Source organism: Ceratotherium simum, chromosome 15 (assembly GCF_057802395.1).
Source record: "Ceratotherium simum simum isolate JZ-2026a chromosome 15, ASM5780239v1, whole genome shotgun sequence".
Taxonomy (NCBI): Eukaryota; Metazoa; Chordata; class Mammalia; order Perissodactyla; family Rhinocerotidae; genus Ceratotherium; species Ceratotherium simum.
In genome coordinates, this window is record NC_141914.1 from 33,163,979 (window position 1) to 33,189,829 (window position 25,851).

Sequence of the window (25,851 nt, forward strand, 5' to 3'; positions counted from 1 at the left end):
TTTGGTCTTTCTAAATTTTAATGAAATATTAAGGTGAAGCGTGTTTTTTCACCAGCTTTAAAAAAGGTTTAAATCCCGTTGCAAAATGTAACAGTTATAAATTAACTTTTTTTTTTAAATTTTGATATAAATATTATCTGACTGGCTATACCTGACACTGGGATCCAGAATGATTCTGAATGACTTGACTGAATGTGTGATAAATCATCATTTTCTTTCTCCAGATCAATGAAAAACATTCTTGAAAGGATTAATTGTCTGAGGTTCTGCGTTAGGTGAGAGACCCAAAGAGAATTTTAGACACAGTCTGTTTTGGGAGCGACAGCTCACACAATAAAGCTTTATAATTTTCATTTATTATAGAAAAATATGGCAATATCAATATAGAAATTATTTTTACATCATTTTAAGTAATAGGTTAAATAATTTTTATTTAAGCAATTGTGGCTAGTGGTATATTATATAAACAAGCTTGAATAGTAATACATAGTGTTTAAAAAGATTATTTTAAATTTATATTTTTTGAGACTATATTATATCATACTTAACTACTTGCATACGATTAGATGGCTGCTATTTATGTTTCATTATTATAGATAATGTTTCCAAGAATATCAATGGGTACATAATTCTCTTTCTGTTATTTGTTCAGGAAAAATTCCCAAAGCATTTAGTCATATGGTATGATCATTTTTATGAGTTGAACTCTGCCATCAGTGATTTCTAAAAAGGTCTTTACAATTCATCAACAATATGGGACTCTACCAATTTTATTATATATTTAGTAGCTTTGAATATTTTCTTTATTTTTCATTTTTTATGACTGTAAAGATATAAAATTATTCCTCATTATCATAATCATATGAATTTTTTAGCCACATTTGGGCATTAAGTTACTAAAACTATTAGAAACAATATTTTGAGTAACTTTACATAGAACTTTCAAAATTTTTCACTCAACTTTGATTTACTACTATGTGTCAGATGTTGTGCTAGGTGCTGGAGCTCTCTCCTTCTCAATTTCTCCTTTTTTCCTTATTCACCACAGTGTTACATTTGGAGTTTACAGATTCATCCGCTGAATGCATCCATTACCTTTCTGTTTCACCTTGGCTAGTTTGTCAACCTCCCCTCGGGCATTTCTAGCATGACAGACATAGTTGCGCTTGAGATCCTCAGCAGTAACTTTCTTGATGCTCAAAAGCTGAGTTCTCCATTCATCTTCCGTTAGAGTCTGACTTACACTAGAAATAGGGGAAAGAAAATCAAAGCATTAGTGAGATACAAGGGTCATGTGCTGTGTGTGAATCAGACAAGTAGACAACCACAGAGCCCCTAGGTGAGAGCAGACAGAATTCGATAACCTGTGTTGCCTGTGATCCAATGGTTGCAAAAAGAGAATAGCTTCTAGATCCAACACTATTCTTTACCATCTGTATTACCCACAGTCCCAATATCTAGATCAAACCCCAGTGTTGGCATATCATACTATAGATCTCTCTCCAAAGCAAAATATCTCCTTCTCTCAAACTTCTGGGACAGGAAGCTTCTGAGGCCAGATCCATTTGGGTATTGGTCCAGGCTTTGCCACTTATTGGCTATATACTTTGGGCAGGGTAACAGTCTTTCCAAGTCTTGAGTTCCTCTTTTGAAAAAGAGGAAAGTAGCAATGCCTACACAGTGCATTACAGGTATTAACTTCCTCAAGAACTCTGAAAATTGAGTATGTTAATGTGTAGATACTAGAACAATGCTTAATAAACATTCATATATGCTATTATTATTATCCCACAGTAAGAGTTGATGCATTTCAAGGATTCCCAAAGCTTGGATTTTGAACATAGGTAGAATATTTCGGTCAAAATGCTGAAAACTCATGGTTAAATCCTAACATACAAAAACAAGAAACTGCTTGGAGCAAGTAAACTTTGTGAAAATAAATATATCCAAATCTCAGCAAGTCAGAGCTCAAGTGCTTTGGGTCCAAGATCAAGATTTAAAAATCCCTTCAAACTACTTGGCTCAAAAGGGAAAAAAATCTCTCTCACAGCTGACTGCCATCCAGATTCTCCTTCTGATAAGGCTTACGGTTAGGCATAAGAACTTGGTTAAGGGCTGTGACGGGTTTAGCCTAGGCTTAACTGCACTGTTCAACTATGAACAGTATGTGTTTTAATAGCAGCAAGGAGGAACAACATGACTTTCATTATTATTTATTCATTATTTTTATGAGGATAGGAAGCACAATGTTCAGAATTACTGAAATGATCAATAACTCTCCCTCTGTGCCTCCAGAAACATCTTTCATCAATTACTTCTGCCAAAACTGCTCCAATTTTAGGAAGCTGCTTCTGTACCTTTGAATATGCTCTGCATCTCTAACCTCCAGGCCTTTGCACATGATGTTCCTTCCACCAGGGATAGTTCCCATTTCTTTATCTAGTTAATTTTGACTCATCCTTCAAATCTTTATTTAGGTGCTCTACCACCTGAGAAGCATTACCTAATCCTATAAAACTGACTGGAATCCCCAAGTAAATCTTCCCATAACATTCAATACTTCCCACTCATTGCATTTATCACATTATATTGAAATGTCTGCTCTGTCATTGTTTCTCCTATAAAATCTACCTAGTTTGGGACCAAGTACTTTGCATAGTACTTGATGCAAAGTAGACATTTTACAACTTCTGCACAAAGTCTGAGTTTATTATTAGGAAATAAATATCCTTTAAATTCTAGGAGTTCAAGTAACCTAAGATCTATTTGCACAGCGGTGACAAGGCTTAAGGAAGTGGAATTACTTTGTCATGTAATTGGTCAGCTGTAAATTTCTATTAACTGCTGCAGGGAACCAATTGCTCTGCGCTTCATTTACAGAGGAACCTTTTGTCTTCATATTTTCCTCCTTATCAACCCAACCCCCTTCAAAAGAAACTCAAGTTTAAAAATGAAATGACCTAGGTTGTTATTTTAAGAGGGAGCTATATTACCACCCCATCCACTTTTAAAATAAAATTTAAAGAACATAAATGCACTTAGTCAATATTAAAAAAATAATTATCAATTATAACTGTGACATACATGCCGTGCGAATTAAAGAGGAGGAGGAGGAAGATATGGAACCAATGCCCAAGGCAAGACAAGAAACTAACACAGTTATCTGAGGCACAAATATGCCCAGACTCCAGACTTGAGAAAGAGAAGAACCACAATGACAGGCTTTCATCTACCCACAAGCCTATATTGGAGCCTTTTCATTCACGTAAGATATGCGTTCCATCTACTTTTAAGTGGGTATCATAAATGTGTGATCATCAGATGGTTTCTGGGCCTTACTGCAAGTCCAGTAATCCTGCTTTGGGATGCAGCCACTAAAGACTTGAAAATCTTGCTGACTTTTGCTAATGATAGGCAAAAATGAGAATTTTTATTTTCATTGATTAGCATACACCAGAGGGAATTCGATTGACGGACAAAGGTTAGTCACCCCCTTGCCTGCGCTAACGATACCTTTCATTAACAGTTACGTTCACAGCGGTGTCGTCTGGCTTTTTTCCATCAATGGTCCACCAAACCTCATTGCGAGAGTCTTTCAGGTAAGTAAAATAGACTTTACAGGGGATGAGTAGCTCCTCTCCTAAAAAAACAAGTTAATCCATCAGTTTGTAACTTTCACATGGCTATGTTGGTTCTACTCTGTGACTAATCAGAAGCTATAAAAATTACATGCACCAAAAACCCTACTTCTGAGGCTACCATAAGGCAATGTACCATACTTTGTTCTAAAACAAACCAACCCAAGAAAAGGTGCCATAAACTCTCTATAAAATTACTACAATGACCATCTTTTGATACAATTGACATATACGTTCTAAAATAACAATATTTGTTCAAAAAGGCTCTGACGATATTCTTTTTAGTCCCAGACCTCCATGGACTACTCTTCTCTGGTATTTCTCTCATGAACAAAAGGTGACTAAGGAAGGGTTCTCCAGCTTTTTGGTCCTTGGCTCAGAGAAGATGGGCCATTGCCATCACTGAGAGGACTGGCCAGACAGGTCGTGTCTTGAAAGGCTCAAGCTACCAGGGTGCATTCAATAAATTTAAAGACAATTTACAAATAGAAAATTCTATGCTATCCTTCTGAGATGGGACACGAGGTTCAGGGGCATCTCTAGGTAGAAAATGGTAATAAAAAAAAATAATAATATTAACAACAGCAGTAGTAGCAGCACACTCACTTAGAACTTTGATTAATTCACTGTGCTAAATACTTATACTTATTCATGGTCTTATTTAATTTTAACAAAATACCATGAGGTACTTTTGTTGTTGTTGTTGTTGAGAAGAATTCGCTGTGAGCTAACATCTGTTGCCAATCTTCCTCTTTTGGCTTGAGGAAGATTGTCCCTGAGCTAACATCTGTGCCAGTCTTCCTCTATTTTGTATACGAGTCGCTGCCACAGCATGGCTGATGAGGTGTAGGTCCACGCCCGGGATCTGAACCTGCAAACCCGGGCTACCGAAGCGGAGCGTGCTGAACTTAACCATTATACCATGGGCTGGCCCCACCATGAGGTATTTTTTAAATTTATGTTTTACAGATGCGAAAACTGAAGCTTAAAGATACTAAACGCAATCTCTGGATTAAATTGTTAATAAGTGGCAGACCAGGATTTGACCTAGACTGACCTTCCATTCCAGTTTGCCCAGGGCACATCTGTTTTATGCTTGCTTTCCTCGTTAGTTATTAATATTGACTGATTTCACCCTCCAAAAGTATCCAGGTTTAGATGACAAATTATATCATCCTAATTTGAACTCAGGTGTGTCTCATTGAGTGGTCATACTCTATCCTCTCTTCCAGTGTATGGTTCTTAGATCTTTCCTCTCCAGTTTTCTCTATCAATATGTAGGAAAACAAGTCAACAAGCACTCAGGAATGCTTTTGTAACCATAATAGGATAGGTATATAAAACATATTTAGGTGATCAGTAAGGGTTTACCCTGATAGCAGGAAAAATGTTCATATTACTATATAAAGCCACTGCTAATTCCAAAAAATCTGATCCATTTGGGGTTGGGAGACCCCTTAGTGTGTTCTCTGTTTTTTTACAAGGCAGATTACTATTTGAAACCTGATCGTAGTATATATATATTTTTTTTGGTATTGTTCTCCATCTATGTTCATCACGGCCTCTATTATCTTTAGCATATTTTAAATGAATGTTCTTTTATACTTCTCATTGGGTTTGCAGTGAATTTATTATAAAAGATAATACAGAAACCATTAACATCTTCTATGGTTTTCAACTTAACTGTGGAAGGCTTTGTGTCAGAAGAATAACAAATTATGCGTTATTTGGTCAGTTACAAATGATCTTTGTCTAGAATGAAGAATTATGAAAACTAAAAGGAGACCCAGATAGCCATAGCACACACGCAATGGTGTTCTGAATCAGGGTCCACTGGTTCCATCAGTTGTTACCTATTATATCCACAGTCCTGACTCCACGCTCCACCTCTCGCCCCTTTGTAGTGGAACGGAAGCTGAAAGGATGGCTTGTGCCCATGTTGCAGCCTTGGCAAACCAAAGCTCTGTGCAAGCTAAAGTTTGCATCAAACAGAAATCACTAATCAGGAGCATAAAACCGTTCCCAGAGGAAGAGGAGAGTAGCTGCTGAGAGAGAAGCAGTGAATCCCTGAGCTGCCCATGAGATGGATGAAGAGGCTAGTCCCCAGAGCTTCCTCGGGTTCTGACAACATTTCAGTTGCAATTCATGTGTTTTTTTTACAATAGCCCTCTATTCTCTTGCGTTAACTTATGTGACATTTTATTAAGAGACTCTAACTGCAATTCAGAGGCACAGATATAATTACCCGGTTCTTTCTCATAGTCCACAAGATCATTGGGTGAATGGATCTGGGGGGGCAATACGTCTTTTGGAGACCCTGTGAGAGAGAGAAAGAACAAAAGGAGATGATATTAAATTATGTAGTCTTGATTCCTCATAACACATTTCAAAAATTGGCTCTTCTGTGAAGTCTTGCCCAACTTCCCAGCATGGTTTGTCAATTCTTCTTGAGAGGACCCACAGTCCAATATACAGTCAATTACAGCACTTCAGTCATTTAAAACAAGCAAAGAAACAAAGAAAACATATTGAGTATCCTCTATATTTCAGGATAGAATGTTTAACAAATGTTTTTGCTTTCCAAAGCTTACAAGAGGTAGATTTCTCATATTACATAATAATGAATCGCTCTCATGTCTTACTCAATTGTTGCTTTTCTACATATTTCTCCTTAACGCACCCAGAGTGTCTAGCATGGGACCTGGTTAAATAAATAAGTATTAAATGAATAAATAAGTAAATGGAAAATTCAAAATCACAATTGTGAGGCCAGCATGTAAGTCTACATGATGTCCATCAGTTGAATGTTTATTCATAGGATTGCTGCTCTTTATTACATTTTGTATTCCTAAATTAAAATAAAAGTACCCTGAAGGGGCTTTATATTATGGTGTTTAAGAGTAGAGACTTCAAAGATTTAATGATCAGGGTGTTCTAATCGTGACACGGCTATATACTAACCATATGCCCCTGTTTTTTTTACTAAATCCTTGAAAAGCTAATTTTCTTTAACTCTAAAATGAGGCTAATTAAACTCATCTCACAGGTTCATTGTAAGGATTAAATTAATTAATGTATATTAGAGCATCTACTACTGGCATATAAGTACTCAATACTTCACAGTTTTAAAAAACTTGTGTTGCTTAAACGTTGGATAAGAAACACCCACCTCCCCACATCTGTGTCTGTCAGTTTCTGTATCTATAAATCAGAGTGACCAAGCATGCCTGTTCCCAACTTTCCAAAAATGGATACATTTAAGTCTATATGTTAGAAACAACCGCCAAGATGAATATAAGGTTAGATTATTCATTTGACTTTTAAAGTCCACTCATGTTAGGTTCTAAATTTAGTTTGATTTTTCTTCTGAATTAGTCTCCAACTCAGCACTATTCAAAAAGTAAGCAGGGAAAGAGGAAAAGTGATATATAAGTGTTTGATTTGAATTTTATTTGCACTATGTTAAAGCCCTTAAAAAAATTATGCTGAATCTGGTGTCAGACTAGTAGAAAAAGCCATAAACAAAGAGTCAGAAACCTGAGATTTAGAATCACTTCTTCTACTAACTCATGGAGTGTCTCTAAACAGTTTACTTTCTGTCATTTGGCCACAATGTTTCCATCTATTAAAAGATGGGGTATGAAAATATCTCACTCTGATCTGCTCTTACTTTAAATAGTGGGCACAGTGGCATTTAGGGCTCTCCTCTAAATGCCATCTCTCTTAACAATGGTTCTCTTGATTTCTGGGTTTGATAAGAGTCTGTTGACTCTTCCTAGACACTGTTCTCTCCACTTCCCTAGTTTCGCACGCTCTCTTCTCTTGCGGTAAAGCAATGGTTGAACACTGCCAGCAAATAGCTTTATTAGCTACAAAAGTTCCAGTACCTAGAAAGACATCGTTTATTTAATTCAAGTAAAACACTTTTTTGACAATAACATTAACTACTATTCATTGAATCTCTACTGCTTGCCTGGAACTGCATTAGCATAATATGTACGTTGTTTCTAATATTCTCAACTACCCTGAATGTTAGGTAGTCTTGGTCCGAGCATAGAGATAAGAAGACTGAAACTTTGATCAAAGTCCTACTGCTAATAAATGGCAGTGCTATAATTTGAACACAGATCTGTCTGACACTCTTTTTACTGCCCAAACTGCCTTTACCTCATTCATTCACATATTCATTCAGTAGACCAAGTTATTGAAAGCCCACTATGTACATGGAATTGCTGGAGGTTCTGGGGACACTGCAGTGAACCAAAAAGATAAGCCTCTTTTCTTATAGAGTTTACACACTTGTTTGTAATAAACTATTTGGAGATAAAACCAGATTATTGCTTTTGTTTTTTTGGTGAGGAAGATTGGCCCTGAGCTAACATCTGTGCCAACCTTCCTCTATTTTGTATGTGGGATGCTGCCACAGCATGGCTTGATGAGAGGTCCGTGCCCGGGATCTGAACCCACGAACCCCAGGCCGCCAAAGCAGAACGCGCGAATTTAACTACTATGCCACTGAGCCAGCCCCAATTATTGTATTTTTGTTGTGTGCACTTAAATACAAATCATGCTTACCTACCACCTTTACAGTCAGGGTCCTGGTGAGATTGAAGGTACGCCCATTTTCTGGATACGTAACAACACATGTATAATTTCCATTATTTGAAACCAAGGCTATGAGAAAACTCAAGTTCATGCCTTCAGTTACCACATTATGAAAGTCTTTTATTTTATGACAACCCTAGAAGACGTAAAAGAAAAGATGTTTACTATTTTGATTCATGCACAGATAATAGACAAACACATATACACATCTAATTTTGCACAGAACATACAAATATCTATGCTGGCTGCACTTTTTACAAAATAATTTTGGTGAAGTACGTTTCTGCAAAGAATGAATGCAATAAGTTTAATTAGCTTTTTTGCAAAACCAATTAAAATTTTGAACTGAGATATGAATTCAAAAGCACAAACTTCCTGTCTCAGGATCCAGTATTTGAATCCTGGGAAACTCATGTTAATAGTGAAACAAGGTTAAAGTTTTGGAAAACAACTAAAACAACATAACTGCATACTCTGCTATTTATAAAACAATTATTTTTCATTTTCCTACATTTCTTCACTGATCATATTAATTTAGGAACCCAGTCACTCTGTTTGATAAACTAGGTCCCAATTTAGACGTCTGATTTTGGCATTTTTCATCACTCTGTTGAATCACTATATCAATCATTTCCAAACTTTTTTGTGTTTTTCTTCTATTACCCCATTTGTTACAACTGAATATCAGGGACTCCAGAATCTAAAAATAAAAGATATTTTATGGATTTTACCAAGAGTTAAGAGTTTATTTCTGCTCCAACTCATATTTTCATATAACTTTGTTGATTTTTAAAATTTTGAGATTGAAATATCTCATTCAACATAACTAGAATCCTATTTTGGATCTCTCAGCCCCACTAATTGGCTATATTGTTTTATTGTTTTCTTTTAAATAAAAAAATGATACAATCATCTGTGACAAAAATATACGTTGAACATTTAATTTTAGAAAAACGTTGTGTTTGTTTCTCTTTTAAAAATCAATAATTCATCTATGACAACAAGGATTAGGTTATCCCTAAGGTCCTTTAGACCTTTAAAATTCTGGGAATCTACTACTGGCTTGCACTTTCAATTTCCGGTATTCACGTATTTGCCTTTAATTCTTGTATACTTAAGGTTTTCTTACTTCAATTCCTGGAGTATGTGTTTTGAAATATGACAGTTACACTAAGTTGCACATTTTGTAATTCTTTGTCACAGGAAATACGTCTTTTAGAACAGCACTAAACTTTTGATTCATGGAGATGATCATCAAGAGGAAGCTGATATATGTGCAGTTACTTCCTGAATGCAATTTATCCTGTTTTGATAAGCAATGCTTCTAGACACTCGTCACATTAGCAAAGGATTTCAATACTCTTAGGTTATCACAAAGTATAAGGCCACAAAGGCGTGTACTCTTACGATGAATTTATGTCCGATTTGGTTTCAATTGAGTTTAGACTATCTATAGAACTCTAATTTGATTTTTGTGGCACCTTTCATTTAAACAGTTCAAAGCTATTTTCTTCTCTCATTTGTTAGCTTAGCTGTTCTTAAATCCCTGTGAAGCAGACAGATCAGACTAAATATGCTCTAGTGTTACAGGTGGAAAAAAAATGAGACAGACAGATAAAGTGATATTCTAGATAACACAGAGCAGAGCTAATCTCAGTTTTCCAGACAGCTGAATAAAGTTCTTCTACTAGTTTCTTAACCAAAAATGAACCCCTCTTCTCAGCAGTTAGCTGAGGCTAGAAAAAGTATACTGACACATGCACTTACATGTACTCCATTATTTCATCCAACCCTTATTCCAAACTTAGTGAGTTTGGAATGCTCTTATGCCCATTTTATAGATGAGGATACGAAAGCCTAGAAAGGTTAAGTAATTGCCAATGTCATAGAACCAGGCCGTGTCAGAGCAGGAATTTGAACCTAGATCTATCTGTTTGGGGCCATTTGTTTTTAATCCCACCTGACACTGTCTCCCCACCCTATACTGTGGTCCTGCCCACATGCCAGGTCTAGGGCCAGCCCCAGTGCTAATAGTGTGATGTGGCTGTATCACTTATCTGAAGCTGATTCCTACAATTAGTGGTAAATTGGAAAAGCACACTTTTAAGGATAAGTTAGCTATTAGTACTGAACTTATCAACAGCACTTCTTAAGATTGTGCTGAAAGGAACTTTTTTTTTTGGCTCGCCAAATATTATATATGTAAAAACGATTTAAAATACATTGTTTTAGGACTCATAGTATGTGCTACAAATATAAAAAACATGCTTCTGACTCAAAATCTTTTCACTCATCCATTCACCCTTGATAATTAATCAATAAACCATGTGCCAAGCACTGTTTAAGGTTCTGATAATACAGCATTGAATAAAACAAAGAGTCAGCCCTCATAGACTTATCATTAACAGAGAAATGGAATCAAACACATATGAATAGCAAGGAAAATGGTACAAAAAAGGTGTGTGTTAACTTCTTGCTAGCTCCCTCCTTCTCTTCATCTTATTCCAAACCCATGAGGATGAACTTAAAATTTGGGTTGGATATGCTTAAGGTTATTCATTGGGCCTGTGTATCAGTGGTGTAAGTTTGCTTCTTCTTGGGATTCTTCTCTTCATTCCATTAGGTAGGATAAAAATGTAGGCCAGGGACAGGTTTTTCTTGGAGCTGCTTTGCCTAGAAAAATATTTCAAATTAACGAATATTCCATAAAAAGCAATGAGAAACTTTGGGGTCTAATCTACAATTCAGAAAAAGCTGACCATTCGAAATTGTTAAATTAACTAGTTTTAACCAAAAGAAATAAGAAGAAAAGAGCCATTTCAAAGCTATTAGACCTATAGCATATTAGAAAAGGAAATGAAGGAACTATTTTACATTCTAGTGTGCATGTACCTGGTGGAGATAGTGTCAGGGCATTGTTGAGCTGTAAATATCCATTAACTTTGGCCTGTAATGTCTGATGAGCTCTCTCTATTTCTTATAAGCAGATGTATCTCTAGACCCTTAGGCACATGTGCCTGATACACACAGGATATTTTTAAAGATAATAAACTATTCCTGAAAATAAATCCTGCAAATTTTATGATGGTTTCAAAATTATGTGGAATACAGAAAAAAAAGATATGAGCAAAGATCTAGATATCCAAAGAATAAAAAAACATGTTTCCAAATACAAGAAACGGGTTAACAGTAAGTAGATTTCCACTATGAAGCAAACACTTGTCTGACTAGAAGACAAGTCATCCATTTAGTTGACCCATCAGTTCCTCATTCTGAATTCAAAAGAGAGAAGTTAAACAGAAGAGCAACTTTTCAACCACATAATGGTAGCCATGGCAACCTACCACAACCTATAGGTAAAGAATAGCACAAAAAATGACTTTGAAATCTTTGAGAGGAAATAAATCATGTTGGTGAGGCATAGGGTGTGGATGTCATGACTAAGAAGGACAGATATATCCATTCAATAAGTCTACAACTTTTAAAGAACTGTGTGAGGGCACAAAAATGGAAAAGACACAATTCCTAACCTATAGGTATGCACAGTCTCCCGGAGAATTGCAACAAATACTATGAAAGGCATGTTGGGGTGGGGGAGTGAAGGAAGATCACAGAGAAAAAATTTAGAAAACTTCATGGAGGATGAAGATCTGGGCTGGAGCTTAAAAGATAAGTAGAATATTAACAGATATTCAGAAGTAGGGGCGACATGGGAGAGAGACACTCCAGGCACAGGAAAAAGTGTGAACAACTCCCTTGTAACTTGTACAGCATTTTGCCTTCTCTGTTAGTACTTGACTAACTTTATTATAATGATCTCTTTTCTTGTTTATCTCTTCCTCTAGAAAATTGACTCCTGTGGGGGCAGGTGGGTGTGGATGAGTGCTGTATATGCATAGCCAGCAACTTGCCCAATACTTGACAGATGGTAAATGCTCCTTACATTTGTGTTGCATAATCAAACAAATGAATGAGAGAAGCAAAGACACAAGACATGGAGGTAAAGCTCATGCAGTATGCAAATAATAATATGAAGATCAGTAAATGGAACATAAGACGTGGGATGGGTGAATTGTAGGATGGGTAGGGAAAATGGAAGAATACAATGAGTTTAACTGAGATATAAGGTTAGAACAATTAGGAATATCTATTGACGTTTTTGCATCCAAGATTAAGTTGGTATAAAATAGATCATATTTGTTCACAAAGTCTCTATACACCAGTCTATACACCAGTTCTATACACCAGTCACTTCCAATGAACAGAACTAAGTCATCCAATGTTTATGCAACAAATATTTACAAAATCCCTCCTTTGTGTTAGGCACCGTATTAGGAGCTAGGCATACAGTACAGTAGGCAGTAAAAACAGAAATGGCCTTTATTCCCATGGAATTTTCCAATCTAGTCTAATTCATTCAATTATTTAATCAATTCCTAAATTCAAAGTATATTGGCTCAGTTTTGTGCTGTGTGCTTGGTATTCAAGGGAAAGAAAAATAGAGAGGTCACTACTGAGTATAGAAGAGAAGAATGCAATCATTACAGTAACAAAGATGAGATACAAATTAAGTGCTATCAAAATACAGAGTGGGTGATTCATTCAGTCTAATTCAGTCTCAAGGCTTCACAGATATTTGAACTGGATTTAAGTTTAAAGGATGAATCTCGGGTCCTCAGAAGCCCTGAAACTATATGTAAAATGCTTTGTGTATATATGCATATATGGAATTAAATGTGTATAGTTTGGAAAGAAAATATGATATACACTCCCTTCATACCAAAGGTTAAAAATCACTATATAGGGACTATAGGGAAAGGAAAGAGATAAAGAACCAACCAAACTAAGTTGTCAGATCAAATTGAAACAAACACTTTAAAAATAGTCTATTACATAGACCTTGGACTAACTTCTCAACAATATGTGCTATGCCAACAAGAAAGCCAAGCCTGGCACTTTTTCAGAAATGTGCTTTCCTGATGGCACTTTGTCAGGAAAAGAAAAGATTTTCCTATTTTCTGAAAGAGATTTATATATAATATCTGACCAATTCTGATTAATTTCACACTGAAAATTAGAGATGGGAGTTAATATACCAATTTTAATGATCACATTGAGTACAAGGACAACCAGCTTTTTGCAAATTGATATCTGGAATGATATCCATTCTTCTAAATAGCAGTTGAGAGCATTTCAGTAGTTGCTACAAATGTAATATCTGAAACACCCAATAAAGTGGTTCCTCTGGTTATCGGTGAGAAAGGGGAAATTACCTTTGTTTTTCTAAGTATGTCTGGGGGAAAAAAAATTCAAGTATCCAATTATAACAATGAGGAAGAGAAATAATCCAGAAACTTGAAAGTTAGGATGGCTTGCCATATTTTAAAGCTCAGATCTCTGAATAAATCTAATAATAATAGTAAAAATAACAAAAACAGGATCTGAGTTACCTGTGTTTTCACTGCTATATATTTGGAAGTCCCTATTTGAATAGGCAGGCAACCTCCAATTTGCACATATGTTGTGTTCCAGAAGTTCTTTTATAAGCTGGCTATTTGAAATTCAGTAAATCACTTACAAACCATGGTTTGCTTTCCAGGCTAGTTACAAAACCTGGCTTATTCAACAAACATTTACTGAACATCAATTTAATTCACAGGATGGTTGAATTGGAGAACTGTGAATACTGGGCCCTGAATGAAGAAAACACTGCCATGCAGAAGAGAAGAGGAAAGAAGGGGAGAAGACATGCAGAGGAGGAAAATTCAATCCTGCCCCATTACCCCTGCAATTCTGAAATAGAAACTTTTGACTTTCTGTTCCCTCCAATCTCAGTTTTTCTGAGTCCCCTCTGTTTTCCAAGGGCCCTCTACCCACAGGCTTCCTCATGTCCCACAGTCCAGCCTACAACTCAGTCTGTATTCGAAGACTGCCCTGCCCTTCAAAGTACCCTAAGCTCCGGAAGTAAAGACTGGACCACCCTCTCTGTGTCATTTCTAGAGAGTACAGGCTTTGGAACCACACAGAACTGGTCTGAAATCCCAGATTCTCCCATTATCAGCTGGAATTTTTTGGAGTAAATTATGTAAGATAATCTAAAAGTATGGGCTATGGATACAGATTGCATAGGGTTGAATCTTGGCTCCTAGCTCTATGACCTTGGATAAATCACTCGACTGCTCTATATCTTGGTTTTCTTAACTATAATATGGAGAAAACCAGAGAGTCCACTTCATGTTGAGAGAATTAAGTAAATTAATTAAAGCATTTGGAAGAATTCATATGCTCAATAAATGTTAATTATTATTATTTACCTCTCTGAGCATCAGTTTCCTAATCTGTAAAAGGATGTTATCTACCTTGAAGGATTGTGATGAGTCTTACAAATGATAACATATAAAGTACCTAGCACAATGTATTGTACTAGTAAAGTGCAAGAAATGTTAGTTTCCTTTTTCTCCTTTCATCAGTTTTCATCTTTCTGCTAACAGGAAAGCAAATTTGCTGGAACTGATTATCGTGTCTTCTAACTCTCACAGAGTTATTTGTATTACTAAAAGAGACTATTTCTATAATGTCAAGGTAGGGAATTCAGTTGATAATAACTGAAAAAGAACTACTGTAGGAGGCCCAAGATACCTAGGTGGATGTAGGAAATGGCTGTAGAAGGTACAAAATAGAAAGCAGTGGCAGAATTGCTATACAGTCATAGGAGAATGCAGCAACCAAGAACCCTGATTTTCCTGCCATTTGCAACAACATGGACTGACCTAGAGGGTATTATGCTAAGTGAAGTAAGTCAGACTGAGAAAGACAAATACCATATGATTTTCCTTATACATGGAATCTAAAAAACAAAACAAATGACCAAACAAAACTAAACAGAAACAGATTCATAAATGCAGGAAACAAACTAGTGGATATCAGAGCAGGGAGGGATTGGAGAGCAGGCAAAATATGTGAATGAGATTAAGAGGTATAAACTTTGAGTTATAAAATAAATAAGTCATGGCATGTAGAGCACAACATATGGAATATAGTCAATAATATTGTAATAACTTTGGTGACTAGACTTATTGTGGTGATCATTTCATAATGTATATAAATATTGAATCATTACAATGTACACCTAAAATTAATTTGATTTTGTATGTCAATTATTCTTCAATAAAAAAGAAAAAAAAATTAATCTACCCTTGGGTGACTTCAAACTATGCAATTTGCATTTAGCCCATTTAATTACAAGAAGAATTCCTCTAATTCTCATTCATGACAATAATCATGCAAAAATTTAACCTAGATACCCTTACAAAGACTTATGCACAAGGTTAATAATAATAAATCAATCATTTCTTAAAAAAAAATAGAACCCTGATTTTGTTCCCAAGATGGCAGAACTCTTAGGATTAAAGGTGTCAGTCAATTACCCAAAGGTAGAGAAATAAAAAGCAGTATATCGCACATCAATAGCAACCTTTTCATAATCAGAGAACAGAAAGCATGGCTGGTTACTGGTTGTCCTTTTTAGTCACCTGCACATTATTGGGTATCTGCCATGGCAATGGTTTTACCAATATGACTTTTTTTCTTGGTCTTTTTTCCAGACTTTCTACTTCTATTCACCCCACAAATATTCTCTCCAGATTTTGACCTTAGCCCTTTTCTCTTCTCACTTTATTTTGTCTTCTTAAGGGCTTCAACTATCACAAAGATGCATCCAATTCTCTGTTTCCAGCTTTGATTTTTCTTCTAAGCTTCAGACCCATACACATGTGGCCACTACCTACTGGTCACTGCCACCTAGATGTCTCACAGACACATCTAACTCAATATGACATTATCTAAATCCATTACTTGCTCCCCAAACCTGTTCCTCCTCTGCTATTTCATACTTTGGTTAATAGCACTGACATTCATCCAATCAGGAAAACCAGAAATCTGGGAATCATTGGAGATAACAGAGATGGATATGGCAAAACATTGCCCTCAAGAAATAGTCAATCTCATAGAGTACATGCATGTAAATCACTCCCTCTTCTTAAAACCAACAATAAATTCTCTTTGGCACTCTTGTAGAACTTAGAATTCTATATTTTGATAACAGGAATTCTTATTTATAAACTTGTCTTAATTAAATTGTGAGATCTTTGGGGACTATGTAGGGCAGGACATATATCTCATTTATTACTGTGTTCCCCCAAACCCCTGACATATTGCATTGAATACAGTTGATCTTCGACAAGTATATGTTGAGTGTATACATGAATGATTGACTATGGAACAATAAAGGAAGTGAAAAGTGACATTGAAACAGGCATAAATAAACAGCTATGGAATATATAAGGGAAAAATCATTTCCAGCTGTAGAGAACAGGGAACATTTCACGAAGGTGGTAGAATTTGCTCTGTTCTAAAGGAAGAAGAGAGAGCATTCCAGGCAGAGGGAATGCACGACGAAAAAGGAAGAGAAAATGATAGAATATGTATGAAAATAAAATCAATATTTTTCAGATCACAGAGTATTCAAAACATAGAAAAAGCGAATAGGGTTAGAAATGAGAGACCTTGATTGCAGACAAATAGTTCAACACACTTTTTTAACTGGAAGAAATATTATACTTTTTGATGTAAAATTGTTAATATAATTCTTTTAATCCATTTTATGCTTTTTGCTATGGAAAATTACAATCATAGGGAGAATATACAATGATCTCCTGTACCCATACCTAGCCTTAAAAGTACCAATTTAGGCTATGTCTTCTTTCGTCTATACTCACTCACTGCATCCCAAGATTATTCCAAAGTAAATCACAGACGTTATATAATTTCATTTGTAAGTATTTCTGTGTGCATCTCTAAACAAGATGCCTTCTGCAAGCATAACTACAGTACCATTATCATAATTTAAAAAGTAATAATAATTAATCGATATCATCAATATTCTGTGTTCAGATTTCCCTGATTTTCTCATAATTTGTTTTATAGTTTGAATAAAACATGATCCAACTAAGGTCTACAGATTGCAATGGGTTGCTATGTATTTTAAGTCTCTCTCTCTCTCCCTCCTTCCCTATCTCCCTTCCTCTTAATCATTTTATTACAAAATAAAACATATACAAAAAACACTCAAAACATATGTATGAGTTAATGAATTATTATAAAGCAAACACCTTTTTAATCACCACTCAGATCTAGCCAAAGATGTTGTCAGTCACCTCTGAAGGCTTTCCACATGCCCCATGCCAATCACAGCTCCTTTACTACCCCTCAAAGTAGCCACTGTGTAAGTGTAGTGGCCACTTTCAGAGTAAAATCACTTCCTTGTTTTCAGTTACAATTTTATCACCCACATGTGCATCCTTAGACACTACAGTCTCATCCACTTAGTGTTTTATATGTTTCTTTTAATCTAGGCATTCCTACTCCATGCTTTTGTTTTTTTTTTTACAATTTGTCTGTTGAATAACCCAAGACATTTGGCCTAGAGAGTTTCTCACGTCTGGATTTTGCTGATTGCAAACTCAGGGTACGGAGCAATACATTCCTCTTTTCTCTGTTTCCTGCAAAATGGCAGCAGGATCCAAAGGTTTTATCAGACTCAGATTTAACCCATTTGGCACAATTATAGGTAATATTGTGTCCTTTCTTCAGAAGGATTATGTCTGGCTGTTTCTCTTCTTGTGATGTTAGCAGCCATTGATGCCTAATGCTTAGGTTTTAATTCACTGGGAGTTGCAAAGTGATTATATACTTTTATAAAAACACACTTCCCTGCACTATTTCATTACTCAATATACAGTACTCGTAGGAAAGGCAGAATAAATACTTAATATTTTCTCTTTATTTACCTATTTTCAAAATAACAAATTGACTTCCTATCATCATCCAAATGTGACCCATTAAATATTTTGAAATATCGTTATAAACTTATGGATTTAAACTTAATTCATGGAATTTAACCAATTGCAATTAATATCCTTACCAAAGTTCAAAGTGTTCCATCATTGACCAGTGGAAAACTCTTAAAGTTGGCTCCTAACTCATTTCATTAATGACAAACAGACACAGATGCTAAAATTTTCAGCTATGATTACAGAATTGTCTATTTCTTCCTTTAATTCTGTCAACTTTTCCTTCATGTATTTTGAAACACTGTTATTAAGCATATATACTGTTATTATTTTTATGTCTTCCTGATGAACTGATCCTTTTGTTATTCTGAAAATCCTTCTTTATCTCTGATAATATCCACTGTCTTAAAGTTTACTTCATATGATATTGGTATATCTGTTCTAACCTTCTTATTTTTATTCATCATTTATTTTCCATTTAAAAATTTGTCTCTCCCTTCCATTTCCTATTCATCTTAAAGCATTATCCATTGTGTCTATTTGCTCTTATGTTCCTCTTAGTTTAGCTTCATTGCTGAAACGATTTATTACCTTCTTTCTAAGTTTTTACTGAGTTATATAATTTCTGGACTTTCCTAATTCTCATTTATTTATGTTGTTCTTTTGTCCTCTTGTATCATTTCTTAACGTCTTTTAGCTCATTTTTGAAATAGTAGGTTACAATATGTCCTTCTAGTATGCTTTTTTTTCCAGTAGAAATATTATTTTGCTTCTTATTCTCCTTTTTCTTATAACTTTGAATGGGATTTTACCTTGATCCTTTTTGTTGCTCATTTTCATGTGACACTAATTTTTTCTGAGCTTTAGATTTTGGCAGAATTTTCTAACCACAGAGATCCCCCTTCAAAACTATGGTCTTGAGATTTCTTATCTCTGTTCTGCTTCTCCATTTTCAGTCAGTCCTTCCCTTTCCTTCCTCTATATTGTCCTGATCCTGTTTCTTTTGATTCCACTCCAGCAGCTTCTCCTCAGTGTGGGTGGTTGTTTTTCAGAGTTCCGAGGCACGAGGACTATTCCGACCCCTTCAGAATTTCTCATGATAGGCCTCTTGGACTCACCCTTTATTAGAGAGCAAAACCCTTCCCAAATTCAGCTGCTATTCTCAAATTGGCCCACCATACTTTCCAGTGAGTGCCCACTGGTCTTTTGGGGGTTCTCTTGTTCTCCATCTGCCAGATACCACATTACCTCCACCTGCTCCCTTCCCTGTAGACACTGATTCTATATGGGTTGTGTTTGTGTCATCTCACTTGCTTTATTGAAAGTGATTCTTGTGGGTAACTTGTCACTGAGCTGTGTTTTAAATGTTGTCCAGGAGTTTGTGCCTTTGGCTTATGTGGATATTTGAAGAGGTCAAGAAACTATGCTGCTGCCACAAATGCCACCTTCCAACACTTTCATTTTTGATTAAACACTTTTCAAATCTCTCAGATGTGGAAGAGACTGCAGATGGACTATGCCCACAAATGAGGGAAAACATGAAAACACATACAAGTAATAAAATACAGGACTGACTAATCAAGGAGATAAAATTCACCAGATGAATTAGCAGCTTCAGACTTCACTCAGCAGTGACTATAAGTGGGCAATGTTTCTCAAGTTGAACTTCATGGGAAGTTAATAGAAATAAGGTAGTTCTAGTAGGCCAGTGAATGTAATTTAAGAAATGGTGGGTTGAGGCAAAGCATTCTCCACCACTTCCTTTAAAATGGTACGAAGTAATAAAGTGGTAAAAAATTGTATAAAGTTATTAAGAAAGAAATTAAAATCTGATGAGAAGAATCTCAGTTTCTATATTAACTCAACAAATAATCATTGCCAGTTTAGAGAGGGTAAAATGCCCTCTAGTTTGCTTACCATATACCAAGTGACGGTTGGTTTGGCACTGGAAGGAAAAAATCCATCTACATTTGGACAAGTGATCTTCTGAACACCATATTCTAAATACAGTCTATGCACTGGGATTTTCATGGAAGAACTGAAGCATCTATCTTTCTGAACAACTTCCAGAGGAAATGCAACTTTGCTGCAATATGTGGTGTTCCTGAAAAGAGAAATATGCAGTGCATGGGCAATCTCATTTGCATTTGTTTAAGGCAGAAAACACATCAAAATAAGCTAAGTGAAGTAATGCTATATACTGAGGTTTTATTTATATGTGTAAGTTCATGTAAAAATTAAGTGTGTTATGGAGGTATTTCCTATACCAATTGAAATCACAGAATAAAAATAGACACAATTAGCTACTACTGATATACTAAAATAGTTACACGTTTAGATATGTTCCTAAACATGTGTATGTGTTTGTGTGTCTGTATATGTGTAAATATATTTAATTTTACCCTTAAAACAGTCTCAATAATACTCAGTGCTGGTAAGGCAAAGGTGAAGATAGCATATTAACTCATAGCTGATAATGGTATAAACAACCTTTGAAAAATAAAAAAATATGTTTCCCAAACCGAAAAAAAAAAAAGCTTTAGCTTTTGCCCTAGTAATCCTATTTCTGGAAATTTTTTCACATGATAGAAGTATGGAAAAGTGGGAATAGAGAGAGCACATGATCAAAAATGCCCATCTAGTGCCAAATCAGCAAGAGAAATATTGGAATTAATAGAAAAATCCATGAAAAGGAAGACTGTAAAGAAAATTATGGTACAATCATTCAAAGTTGTTATACTCATCTATAAAAAAAATTCAAGCATGAAGGAAAAAAACTAACAAACACATAAAACTTGCTAGGATGGCAGGGGAATGGTATTTATGTTTTTAATGTTTGCACAGGTTGTTTCATCTGCTTGGGGCACTTCTCCCATCACCCTACCTTTCACACAAGGTCTTCTACATCATCCTGTACACACCCCACATCGAAATTGGGCCTCTCATTCTCTCAGCACCTTGGACATCTCCTTAACCGAATTTATCACAATTTTGTAAACAAGGGCATGACCACGTGTGCTTTCTTTTATTCCTTGCATCGGGTGTAGTGTCTAAACTTTCAGTAGGCGCTAAACAAATACTTGTTAAATGAATGGAATGATGTAAAACTTGTGTCTACACACAGGAAAACAAGAAAGGGAACATAAATAATAAGAATAACTGATTTTTTTGGGTGATAGGTAAGTGGGTCATTCACTGTCCATCCTCTTTTGTGATTTCTATTTAAGGTACCAAACACATATTAGATAGATACGCAATGACTCATGAATTAAGACTAAATACAATGGAAGATGTGGGGGCAGGCATTCCCCTCCCAAGATGGGAGGAGAGGCTTTAAAGACGACTTATGACAATGGTAATACAATGGGAAGACAGAGTGGCAGGCATGATCTCTCCCTACAAATAACAAAAGGTCTACCAGGTAGAAGAAGTATTCCATAGGTGGAAGTTATAGAAGGTAAATTTCCACTTAATAAGATATACTTTCTGATTTAAAAAAATAAAAGTGATGAACAATGGTTGGACTGACTTTTTCAGCTCCAAAAGTCAAATCTGGATGTTATCTTAATAGGGGTATTGAAGCAAGAATACAAGCAATAAAATCCCAGAGGATGAATCTTAACCTTACGGCCTTAAAGACATCAGGCCTATGATTTCACACAGTTCAGTTTAAGGTCATTCTCAGTTTAGGAATCACCTCAGGACAATGGGAAGCCTCTGTTGCCCCCACCAGGTAAGTTCAATTCTAGATTTTCTTTAGAGACTTAGAAGATAGGAAGACAGGTAAATTGAAGAGATGCCAATCTGGATATTGGTAAATAACATTAAAGTTATACTCAGGCCCTAACGAACATACAGCCTTGCTTCTGTAATGTAAGAGGTTAGGAAGTTTGGGGAAGAGCTCTAGACCAGTAGGGGGTTGCTAAGGAAAAAGAAATAGAAATACTGAAGCACTAGAATGCATAGTAGAGACCAAGCTCATCCATAAAGCTACTGATGACCCCTTCCCGGGTATTTGCTGATGTCCATGTGTGAAACGTTAATGGATTAACAATTGTCAAAAGTGAAAAGGAACTCAAAGAGCATTTAGGCTAAATTTCTCATTGTGCAGATGTAGATAGCAAAGCTTTCAGATGTGGACATGACTTGCCTAAGATCACCAGCTAAGCAGTAGCAGCGCTGCGATCATGGCCTAGGTTTTCTGTCTTTTAGTCCAGTGCTCTTTCCACTATAAGCTGTTCTAACCTTTCCTGCAAATCTGCATTAGGACAATAATAATGGACATATGAGTATTTCAGCCTCCTTGGAAGCCCACACACCAGTCTAGAGTCCATTCCAATAAAATTAAAGAGTCAGGTGAAAGTCTCAGAAGGGGCTTCAGAGGTTACAAGGAACTCCCAAGGCCACAGTGATCAAAATGCTTTTCTGTGCCAAAGAGATTCTTTTTCATTTAATCATTAACACAGCTTAAATTTATCAAAATATAGTCATAGTGCTCCATCAGAGAAGAGTTAACATCCACGAGAGACAAGGGGCATCCAGAATAAGGTCTGGGATTACCTATTGTTATATTATTTTACTCTATGTTATTGTATTGTTATGTTTTTCTGCCCTATTGATATGGGCTGAATCATGCCCCTCCCATATTCATATGTTGAAGTCCTAACCCCCAGTACCTTAGAATGTGACTGTATTTGGAGATAGGCCTTGAAAGAGGTAATTAAAGTAAAATGAGGTCATATGGGTGGGCACTAATCAAACATGACTGATGTTCTTTAAGAAGAGGTTAAGACAGAGAAGACACAGAGGGAAGACCATGTAAAGACATGGAGAGAAGATGGCCATCTACAGGCCAAGCAGAGATTCATGAAACCAACCCTGCTGATACTGTGATCCTAGAATTTTAGCCTCCAGAACAGTGAGAACACAAATTTCTGTTGTTTAAGCCACCAGGCTGTGGTATTTTCTTGGGTAGCCTTAGCAAACCAATGCACCTATTAAATAGTAGGAAACTATGTAAAAAAAAAATCCATAACCCAGATGGGAGTTTAAAAAACAAAGTAAAGCCCAGAAACTAAAAACAGACCTTGGGGAAAAAGGTAGCCAAAGAACTAAGCCTTAACATGGTTATTTTTTGGAGTGGCCCCAGTTTTTTAAAGATTTTTTTCCACAGCAAAAACAACATGAATTTGTAGTAAAAGAAAATAGGTGTATCATGGAGTAAAATGCAAAATCTACATGAATTTTCAAGAAAAAAAAAGTGGATTTGAAAGAAATTTTGCAGTAATGGCAGAGTGCTTTAGATTACATTCTTATATTCCCAGGGATCTGGTGTTCATTTGCTTCTTAGGGAAATTCTGGTGGAAAAGTTTGAAAAGCATTGTTCTACATACATGTGACGCCTGCCAATTATTCTTTCTTCTATAAGGCATCCCGAGGCTTTGTTCTGCGCCAGGTACTTTGAAAGAGGCTAACAGATATGAATGGGTACTACTCCCCGCTCTGCTCATTGTCTAGGGAAATAGATGCCTCCAGGTGAAGCAGAAGTGTATACAAGCAGGTTCCAATGTCAGGGAAAAAGAACAAATAAACAAGGGTCCACCTTCAGACAACCTTGATATATGTCAGGGTCTGAAAAGGAACCACCTATGAAGAATGTTCTCAGGAGCACAACCATTTTCTCTGCTCATCTCTTTCAGCCAGCCTCAGCTAAGCCACTGAGGCGAAATGTAACTCTTTCGAGATCCTTCCTTCCCCTCCCCAGCTTCACAGCACATGCATCATCTGCATAAAGGCCCAGGAACTAGTAGGCAAAGAGAAAGTCCCCACCAAGAGTCAGGCTACCTCAACATGCAGGTATAGTTGCCCGTGTCATTGAGGAGGGTAGGCCGGAACCAGAGCACATCTTTCTCCTTACTAATGCGGTTCTCAGGGAGGCGGAAGTTAATTGGCTCCTCAAGGTCCCGGTCCTGCCTCGTCCAATACCAGATCAGAGTAAGGCCAGCTGAATGGGCTGTGCTGTAGTTATACTTCAAGAAGTGTTCAAAGAGTGGGCACTTGATGCGAGCTGGCTCATCTTCAAACACTTGGATCTGCCTCATGGTATCTAGTCCCCAGTCATCGCAGCGTTCTGGAACAATCAAAAAGAAAGAAAACGCAAATGAGTCACTTAGGTTAAAGGCCCCCAGAGAACACACCTTCTCCTCAAGATACCCAATCTTTTCCAGGACCCTCCCTCTGTGGTTGTCTTCAATAGCCTCTCTCTAATAATGACATCCAATAGGCACCAGTGGTGTGAAGAAATGACTTTCCCTCATTCCTTTACCATCTTTTGACTATCATAACAATTTGATCTGATAGCTTGATCCTGTTGAAGCCTACAAGGTTCATGGGGGAGAATCTCATCCAAAAAAGAAGTCATGTGCTCCTTACCCCCCTGGGGACAGAGAAGATTCTAAGGAGAAAACTGTAACTGCAAAGACAACCCTCTAAGACTCCCAGGTCTCCCGATTTGGGGACTAGATCTGCACTGTCCAATAGTAATATAATGCGAGTCACATATGTAATTTTAGATTTCCTGGTTGCCACATTAAAAAAGTAAAAAGAAGCAGGTAAAATTAATTTCTATAATATATTTTGTCAAACTTGATATATCCAAAACACCTCCAAAATATTAATGAGCTATTCTATACTTACATTCATTTTTTTGTACTAAGTCTTCAAAATTCAATTTATTTCACACTTACAGCACATCTTAATTTGGATTAATCATGTGTGTCTACAGGCTACCACAGTGGATTGCAAGACTGCAGACTCAAGAAGTCAAGAGATCTCAGCGATACTCACCGGGGAACAAAGGTGTCTAGAGTTTAATGACTCAGAGTCAAATAAAATTTCTAATGGCTTTTATAATTTATTTTTTATAATGAAAAGTAATCATTTGTGCATTCAGGAAAAAAATGATAATAAATGACTTTTTTTAAGACTGAAATATGAATGGAGGGCTCTAGATGTCACCACATGAAGGCAAGAATAGAGGGCAGAGGCCAGGTATGATGGAGTCCTGTAAGGCCCAAAATAATCATCTTAAAACAGTTTCCTCTTTTCCTTGCATCTCTAACATACATACATACACACATATGTGTCTATATACATATTTACTTAACTATAATCTTCCCTACATTTTAGTTGACATTTAGTTTTCATGCTAAGCATAAGAATTGGAAAGCATATACTTAATAAGTAATGCCATTTTAAAATAAAATGGTTATACCACTTTTTCAATATTCATCCAATGGAATAGTGATTTGCCATATACCAATTTTCACCTAAAAATATGTAAACAAGTTTTCTCTTCTATTGGTAATCCTATGCTGTTCCTTTTTCTCCTTGAACTATTATACTAATTTTGCTATCTCCACACATAATTTTACTTTAATGGAATATATTTTTATGCTTCATATTTTTTAAAAATTTTCATCATTTTACTTTTCTGTGCAATATATAATGCTCCAAGTGTTAAACATTTTTTTCTGGAATGAATTTTATTATGATTATAGTATTACAATTTAAATAATATATATATTTCAACATTATGAGTAATCATTAAGTATGAAACGTAAAATTTTATTGGAAATCATCTCTTGATAATAATCTGGATGGGCTATTTTTTAATGACAGGGGTTAGGCATTAGTTAAACATTTTTTACGTATATGTAAGCACTGAGGAAATGTGTCCATAGCCAAGAACAAAAAGA

At 36.0% G+C, this 25,851-nt stretch overlaps 1 protein-coding gene across 2 annotated transcripts in view; it reads right to left on the reverse strand.

Annotated features, from left to right (window-relative positions):
* Positions 1–25,851, reverse strand: part of IL1RAP (interleukin 1 receptor accessory protein) — a 129,872-nt gene that overhangs the window by 24,634 nt on the left and 79,387 nt on the right. For both annotated transcript variants that reach the window (XM_087439845.1, XM_087439846.1), the window contains exons 3-8: positions 23,939–24,224; positions 20,012–20,198; positions 8,214–8,379; positions 5,884–5,955; positions 3,514–3,640; positions 1,096–1,244 (exon numbers count right to left, since the gene is read on the reverse strand). In XM_087439845.1, the coding sequence (XP_087295971.1) occupies positions 1,096–1,244; positions 3,514–3,640; positions 5,884–5,955; positions 8,214–8,379; positions 20,012–20,198; positions 23,939–24,224 (987 nt within the window). The remainder of the gene's footprint in view (positions 1–1,095; positions 1,245–3,513; positions 3,641–5,883; positions 5,956–8,213; positions 8,380–20,011; positions 20,199–23,938; positions 24,225–25,851) is intronic.